The 8,192-nt window shown below is 59.8% G+C and overlaps 1 protein-coding gene across 2 annotated transcripts in view; it reads left to right on the forward strand.

Annotated features, from left to right (window-relative positions):
* The window catches only part of DNAJC5 (DnaJ heat shock protein family (Hsp40) member C5), a 21,845-nt gene extending 13,659 nt beyond the window's left edge, over positions 1 to 8,186 (forward strand). The window contains exons 2-6 of one of the 2 annotated variants that reach the window (XR_439321.3): positions 5,812 to 5,929; positions 6,631 to 6,844; positions 7,387 to 7,558; positions 7,643 to 7,716; positions 8,008 to 8,150. Coding sequence is in view for 1 of the 2 variants with exons in the window: in XM_025039954.1 (XP_024895722.1) it covers positions 5,823 to 5,929; positions 6,631 to 6,844; positions 7,387 to 7,558; positions 8,008 to 8,111 (597 nt within the window). In the remaining variant the exon portion in view is untranslated. Of the gene's footprint in view, positions 1 to 5,805; positions 5,930 to 6,630; positions 6,845 to 7,386; positions 7,559 to 7,642; positions 7,717 to 8,007 lie in introns of those variants that run through there. The other variant, XM_025039954.1, reaches the window with a different exon arrangement.
* The last annotated feature ends 6 nt before the right edge of the window (positions 8,187 to 8,192 follow it).

Here is an 8,192-nt window from a genome sequence, read left to right on the forward strand (position 1 = left end):
ACACCACCTGCCTGCCCCTCGCGGGGCCTCCTGGCCGTGTGCTGGCCGGCCCCGCGGAGGTGCGCTCGTCTGTCTGCCGGTCACGGAGGGCACCCAGAGCACTGCCGCGACCTGCCCGACGTCACCCAGCCAGCGGCTCTCGGAACTGGGCTCCAGACCCCGTCATCTCTTGGGTGGTGGGGAGACTTTTTCTATTTTCACTGCCTGGTGTCCCTAGGCTGAGAGAGGTGCCCCGCGGTTGGGGTTCAGGCCCCGACTTCCCCTGTGTGCTTGTCTCTTGATCTGTGACGTTGCCATGGTACCTCTCTCATGAGGTGGTGGTGCCCTGACCCCTGTGGCCTGTCACACGCAAGACGCCCTGGCCTTGCCCCCCGCCCCCCGCCGGCTGCCATGTTGTAATCGGGCGTGGAGGAAGAGTGTGGGCGCCGCCCCAGCACCAGGCTGAGCACGCTCCGCTTCCGCTTCCGCTTCCGCTTCCGCTTCCGCTTCCTTCCTTCCTTCCTCTTGCGGGCGAGGCGCTGCCCTTCCCCAGACTCCTGCCTTTGTCCATTCTTTGGACCTCACGCTTGGTCGCTAATAGAATTCTAGGCTGAAAGTCTTTGCTCTGTAGGGCCTGGAATCGTCTTGGGTTTGGGGACGTTCTCGGGCCGCCGGGGACGTTCCGGTGTGGCGTCGGCGCGGACGGGGCCTCAGTCGGCGCGCTCCAGGCCCCCGGCTCTCGCTGTTCTCAGCCGACGCTTCTCAGCTGGCGCCGTTCTTCGCCTTTCGAGTTCCTGGGACAGCTTTCCTCGTACTTCCTCTCTTCCTCGTGCTGGCCTCTTAAGCTCCCTTCTGAGCCGTCTGGTTCCCTGCGCTTTGGCCGCCGGCCATTCTGTCCCGTGAGCGTGCCCGTCTGCTTCGTGTTCGGATCGGACTGTCCACCCTCTCGTGCCCCTTTACTCCCCTTACTCTCCCTTCACGGACACGACAGCCTGCCACCTCCGAGGCCGTCAGGACGTCAGAGTTTGCCCCTGGGGTCGCCAGCCCGCTTTCGAGTCTGCGTTCTCACGGCCGGGTCATCTCGGCGAGCACTTCCGGGTCGGCAGGCGCGCTGCAGCCGTACGATCGGGGTGCCCTGTCCACGGGCTTCTGACCGGAGTCCACGGCGCAGGCCGTGGGTTTGGCCGACGTGTGATCCCACATCCGCCCCCCGGTCGTGTCAGACAGAACGGCCTGTGCTCTGCCTGTTCATCCCGCTCCCCTGAACCCGCGACCCCCGCCTCTCACGGCCCCCGTCGTTCCCGGGCTGTCAGGTAGCTGGAGTCCCACAGCACGTGGCTTTTTCGTGGCTTGACGGCTCCTTCGTCATCACTGAACAAAGTTCCACTGTCTGGACGTATACAGGTTGCTGTTTCTCCTGCCAAACGACCTCTCGCCGATCTCCGCTGTGGCGGTCATGAGCACGTCAGCGTGTCCCTAAGGAGTGGCCGTAGGCACGTGTGGCTGACCGCAGGCAGGCGAGCGGCGGAGCTGGCGCCTCTGGACCTTGGCCCGGCCACTGCTCTTTGCACAGGTGCTGAGAGGTGCGGCTGCGCCCGTGGGCTTCCTGGGGAGGAGTCTTACTTTTTTGTCAACTTCAAGCAGTGAGAAGGTCATTTAGCGAGTCACAACTCGAGACTGTGCCTTTTTGTGTTGCTCATTATTTTAGACGTGGCCTTTGCTGCTGACAGCAACGTGCTATGTTATCTCCAGTTCAGACGTCTTTGAATGGTCTAAACCGACCCAGTAGCCTTGAATTGGTCCAGTGGTTGTGACTTTTACTGAGATAGTTATAGCGTCACCTGTGGCTATGAGAAATGACACAGACACCACTTCTGTCCCCAGTAGTGACACTTTGCAGACACCCCCCTGCCTTCATGTGGCGAGTGCACGTGTGCTCGTGGGTACTGCCTTCTGCACGGTTTCAGCACCTATGCAGGTTGGCGTGTCCGCCCCTGGAGTCAAGACAGCACACAGCCCCCACGCCGCAGGGGCCCTCGTGCTGCCCCAAAGGTCACTCTCGCCTCCCATCACTGACCAGTCTGCCTTCCGGCTCTGAAAGGCCGTCGTCCTAAACGTGTTCGGTGAGCGGGGTCATGTGGCACTGCGTTTGGGGTGGGCTCTTGTCAGCTCAGCATGGCCCCTGAGACCGGCCTGTGGCATCTGCGTTTCTGTGAGTCTGCGCTTTACCGAGGAGTGGGGAGTGGCCCACGTGTGCCGTTCGGTGGACGTCCAGACTGCGTGCACGTTGGGGCTGTGACAGGTAAGGCCGCTGTGGACGCTCGTGTGCAGGTCCTTGTGTGAGGATGTAGAGTTTTCTCGAGCCCCGGTGACCCCTCTCTCCCTCTGCCCCCTCCATGCGGCCACTGACCTGTCTTCGCAGGGGCTCCGTGAGGGGCCCGAGACGCTCCCCAGGGCCGGCCCTGCCCGCAGCATGGCGCGTGTGCCAGCAGCTCGTCCCCGTCTGGGCCGGCCCGTTCCCATCTCACTTGGCGGCAGACAGCTGGGTGGTTGTGAACAGTGGCTCCGAGCGTGTGTGTGAGTCTGTGGACGCGGGCTTCCATTATGCACTGTGGGCCAGACCTCACCTAGCACTGGGGGTGCTGGGTCGCACGGTAAGGGCGCATTTACCTTGTGAGTGCCACCAAACTGCTGGCCGACGGGCCGCGCCCTGCCACGTTCTCAGCACGCGCTGGCCAGCGTCGCCCCTCTGCCTGGCACACACGTCCTGGTGGGTGTCTGGCAGCACCGCCGTGTTTTCCCTTTGTAGATGACTGATGGCGGCGAACGTCTTTTCACGTCCCGATGGCTGTGTTACACATCTTCTGACATGTCCACATCTTTTGCCAGTTTTCATAAATGGGCTCTTTTTGTCTTAGTGACTGCGCTGTGTGAGTTGTGTCCGTATCGTGGGTGTGCGCTGCTTCTTGGGCACCTGTGCTCGGAGGGCTCCCTCCGTTTCTGGGGCCGGCCTGCAGGTGCGGGTCTGTCCAGGTGCCCGCGGAGCTGCCGGTCTGTTGGGTCTGCTCCTCGGGCCAGACAGCCTCGGTCGGTGTGGGGCCGTGTCTCGAGGTCAGTGAGACCTCCGGCTCGCTCTTTTATCGGCGTTCCTGCGGCTAATCTCAGCCCGCTGCATCGCCGCACACAGTTTGAAATCAGTTTGCCGGTCCCTACAACAGCTCTGCTGAGCCCGGGGCTGGGCTGGCACGGCCCCCGTGGGCAGCTGTGGCGAGGGCGGGCCTCAGCGCCACACGCTGCCTCACCCCGACTCCGGTGAGTCTCGCCAGGGTCTTAGGTCGCCCTTCACTCCGCTCGGCGATGCAGATCTCGTGTGTCTTTTGTTAAATTTCACCCCTTCGTGGCTTTGGATGCTGCTATCGGTGAAAGTTATGTTTACAGGAGTTGCGCCCGAACCTCGTGGGACATGTCCCGAGGCCCCCAGTGGGGCCGGACACCGCAGACGGTGCCGAGTGCTCACACAGGTTTTCCTGCCCATGCACACTGGGGACGGACAGTTTGATTTATAAGTTACACACAGTGAGATTAACGACAGTAGCTAGTAGTGACGGGGAGCGATGTGCTGTAACTGAAGGTACGTGGTTGGCTTCGGGGCCATCGTTCAGTAGAGTGAGGGCGGCTTGACACAGGCCGTGACGTCGCAGCAGCCGGTCCGGTCGCCGAGGCAGGCAGGGGACGTAGCGTGGAGCTGCGGGGCGCAGGGATGGGCCACGGCCGCGTGGGGTCGAGCGGGGCGGCGTGCGACTCCCCACGTGACTCAGAAGGGCGTGCCCTGTAAAACTTATGCATTATTTCTGGAAATTTCCATTTACGATTTTCAGACCGCGGTTGGCTGAGACCGTGGAAGTGAAACAGCGGTTTTGGGGATTTCTGTGGTAAACTCTCAAGTTGTTTGCTGCTTTTACATAAAAGAGGTTGTTTTAAATGTTACACTTATGTCCTGTGACCTTGCTGAATTCATTTCCTCTAGGTTTTTTTTGTAGATTCTGTAGGACTTTCTATGTAAACAGCCAAGCCATCTAAGAACGGGGACAGTTATGTCTCTTTGCGTTCGTGTGTTTAAAATCCGCTGCTCTGCCATCTTAACCGGAAGCGGGTGCTTTTTGTCTTTATTCACCTTGCTGCGGTGTCAGGCGCCCCGGAGCGGAGCTGGACCAGAGCGGGGCGGGCCGGCCAGCCCCGCCCCAGCGTCAGCCGCGGGTCTCGCTCAGCTGCCCGTCAGGCTGAGGACGGCCCTTTCTGTTCCCGATGTGCCGAGAGGTTTTTAAAGCGTGCGTTGGTGTTGGGTTTTTACTGAATACTTCCATGAACCGTGTGGTTTCTCTTGCTCTATTAACAAAGTGAATCACATTGATTTACTTTGAAACGTTAAATCACGCTGGCATGCCTGGGATAATTTCTAGTGGATCAGGATTTGTGTACCTTTTTGTGTGTTCAGGTTCAGTTTGCTGGTGTTTTGTTCAGTATTCTGCGTCTGTGTTTGCGGGCGTTTTCCGGTGCTGTCTTCGTCAGCGGCAGGGCGGGCGTGCTGTTCTCCAGAACACGCTGGGCAGGATTCCCTCCTGCTCGGTTTTTGAAAAAATGTATCTGAAATTGATGTGATTTCTTCCTTGACTATTTAGTAGAAAAACCATCTGGGCCTGAAGTAGTCTTTCTGGAAATGTTTCCTATTTCAAATTCAACTTTTATAATGGCTATAGGGCTATTCAGATTTTCTGTTCCATTTTCTGTTAGTTTTTGGTAAATTGTATTATTCAAGATATTTGTCCATTTAGTCTTAATTTCTTGGCATAAAGTCGTCCGTAATCTTTCATTCTCTCTCTCGTGCCCGTAGGGTCTATAGTAAGGACCGACCCTCTGTCTTTCTTTCCCTGTGGTGCTAATTTCTGTGTGGGGTTTTTTTTTTTTTCCCCCCATCAGTCTGGCCAGTCCTGTATCAATTTTGTTGTTTTCAAAGAACCACCTTTTGGCTTTGTTAAATTTCTGTTTATCTGTTTTCCGTTTCGTTGATTTCTGCTGTTACCCCCTTTCCTTTCTGCGTTTTTTAGCGTTATGAGGTTGAACCTTAGGTGTCGACTAACATGTTGTGCTTTGTTCTTATTAAATTCAGAATATTTTCTACGTGTTTCTTAGGAGTGTGTTATACCTAAGATACTTGAGGTTTTCCTAAATATCTTCCCATTGGGTTCTTGACTTAATTCCGTTAAGGTCGGGACGCGCTGTGGGTGACTTCAGCCCATTTAAATTTCTGAACCTTGTTTCAAGGTGCAGCACGTGGTGCGTGTTGGTGGTTTTCATCAGAGAGTGTGATCTGTGGGTGTTGGGGGTCGGGGTGGCTGGTCGTCAGTGCTGCTCCTGGGAGTTCGGCTTTGGCCCTGCTGTTCGTTTTCCCAGTGCTGTCAGTTCCCGAGGAGGGGACTGAGGTTCTTGTCGCCGGTGGGTGGTCTGTTTCTCCCTGCGAACCCGTGTCCGTGCGTTCTGCGGCCGTCTTGACGGCGTGTCCCTCGCAGACGGCGCCTGGCTGAGTCTGCGTTGGCGGCCGCCTGACGGTGCCGCACTCTCTGTGCCCGCCACGTCGGGCTCCAGGTGCGCGTGCTGACAGTCTCCTTGGGCCGCAGTGTTGTGGCGTCGCTGCTGCAGTCACGTGACACGCTTCCGGACACCAACCCCGCACACGGTGCTGTGACCCTTCGCGCAGAGTCGTCACGTGGGGTCGAGTGTGCGCCCCGCGGCCGGAGTTTTTCTTGCTTTCCGACGTTTTCGGTTTCCCCGTAGGATAGCCTGCCATGGCGGATCAGAGACAGCGCTCGCTCTCCACCTCCGGGGAATCGCTGTACCACGTTCTCGGGCTGGACAAGAATGCGACGTCAGATGACATCAAGAAGTCCTATCGGTAAGAGGCCCGTCGTGCCCCCGAGTTCGATGCGCCTGACCGAGAGCCACCGCGTGTGCTCTTTCCCAGCCGACGCAGTGTGTCGTGTGTTCCCTCAGAGCTCGTGGTCACTGCACCGGCGTGGCCTTGGCAGCAGCAAACAGCACCTTGTCAGTGACACAGACTGCCCTGGAGCAGGCAGTTCCGTGGGCAGCAGGGGTGAACCTGCTGGGTTGGGGCCTTAGAGTGATGATAGGACCTGCTGACCCTGTTGTAGCCTTCCGGTTGGACTTGAACTTAACCCTTATGTGCCATTTCGTTGGTTAAGCTGTGAGAGACAGGCACCGTCGCTGATCCAGGCACCGGATCCAGACCTCTGTTTTGCCTGTGTCATTGTGAAGCACATGAAAATGCCTCATTGCAGCCGCCTCGTGTGCCGCTTGGCTTAGCAGGCATGCAGTCCGCCGCGGGCAAGCCAGGGGTCAGCAGGAGGATCTGCCTGCCCCGCTGGGCACTCGTGCCGTGGACCTGCTCCTGTGGGCCAGGGCGTCTGGGCGGGAGGCTCACCTTGGGATGGTGGCAGATTGTTCTCTGACCCTGACAGCCTCGAGCCCTGTGGGCAGTTAGAAAGCAAGTTGGTAACAGGCTAGCGTCCCTTCAGCTGGCCCCTCTGCCCGGTGGATGGACGCGAAACAGGACCAAGGACTGGTTTTGGTTTGCAGGAAACTTGCCTTGAAATATCATCCTGACAAGAACCCCGACAACCCCGAGGCCGCAGAGAAGTTTAAGGAGATCAACAACGCGCACGCCATCCTGACGGACGCCACGAAGAGGAACATCTACGACAAGTACGGCTCGCTGGGGCTGTACGTGGCCGAGCAGTTTGGGGAGGAGAACGTGAACACCTACTTCGTGCTGTCCAGCTGGTGGGCCAAGGTGAGCAGGGCCAGGGTGGCGGGGCCGACCCCCGGTGCACTGAGTGTCACCCCGGCAGGACGCCGGCCTCAGTTGGGGCACTCGAGCCGCGTGGTCCCCACCCCTGAGAGCTGGTCCCGGGCCTGTGGCAGCCTGTCACACAGTGGGCGTGGGCAGAGCGGGCAGTCGCCTGCCTGCGATCTGTGCCGAGCCGGGGTGTCCACAGCCCTCGGTCACTGAGTTTTGGGGAGGGTCCAGGCGGGGAGACAGCGTCACCCCTGTCACGTGTAAGGCCTCAGGATGTGACAGTCCAGGGCGCCGGGCGTAGGAAGCCCGCCTGCAGCGCCTGCTGTTGGCTCTCGTCCCCTCCCTGTCTCTCCCGTTGCTTGTCTCTGAGCAGCGGGTCCCGGCCCCTCCGGCCGCCCGTCGTCAGCCCTCTCTCCACCGCCTGCCCTGGAAGGCACTGTTCTCGCGCGGAGCCCCGGGTGTCCGCCTGTCGTTCTGTTGGGGGGCACGGGCCTGGGGGCCCCCGCAGCGCCACCCAACACCCCTGCTCCCCCCAGGCCCTGTTCGTGGTCTGCGGGCTCCTCACCTGCTGCTACTGCTGCTGCTGCCTCTGCTGCTGCTTCAACTGCTGCTGCGGGAAGTGCAAGCCGAAGGCGCCCGAGGGCGAGGACGCCGCCTTCTACGTGTCCCCCGAGGACCTGGAGGCGCAGCTGCAGTCTGACGAGCGGGGTGAGTGTGCGTCCCAGCCGGCGTGCGTGCGTGGGGTGCAGCCAGCACCGGCCCTCAACACCGTCCACCTGTCTCGTCAAACAGGCGGGCACTGACTCTGTGCCGGGAGTGTGTGTGGTGGCAGCTGGGACTGTTTGGTGTGAACGTGGACACCGGAGGTAAAAGCAGACGACGCACAGGGCCACCCCACCCGCACTGTGGTAGCCGTAGTTCTGAGGGACCAGAAGGCGGGGCGGGGCTGCGGGCTGGTGGTGACCGGAGGTGACGGAGCAAGGTCGTGCTGGGTGGAGGTCGAATGGCCTCTCTCTTCCAAGCGCTCGTCCCGTGACCTCTGGCCCCGGTAGAGCGAGCAGGTGAAGGAGCACTGTCACCGGAGGATGGCGGTGTCGGGGGCCAGACGGCGAGGCTGCCACCCTCGTGCGACGGACACGTGTGTGCTTGCTTTCCAGAGGCCACAGACACACCGATTGTCATACAGCCGGCGTCCGCCACGGAGACCACCCAGCTCACGGCCGACTCCCACCCCAGCTACCACACCGACGGGTTCAACTAAGCTCAGAGCTGCCGTGATTAGAGGACGAGTCAGCGCCCGGCCACCTCCACCTTAGAACCATGAACTGTAGTCACTGGGACG

The sequence above is a fragment of the Pteropus alecto genome, unplaced genomic scaffold, assembly GCF_000325575.1.
Source record: "Pteropus alecto unplaced genomic scaffold, ASM32557v1 scaffold45, whole genome shotgun sequence".
NCBI classification, from domain to species: Eukaryota; Metazoa; Chordata; class Mammalia; order Chiroptera; family Pteropodidae; genus Pteropus; species Pteropus alecto.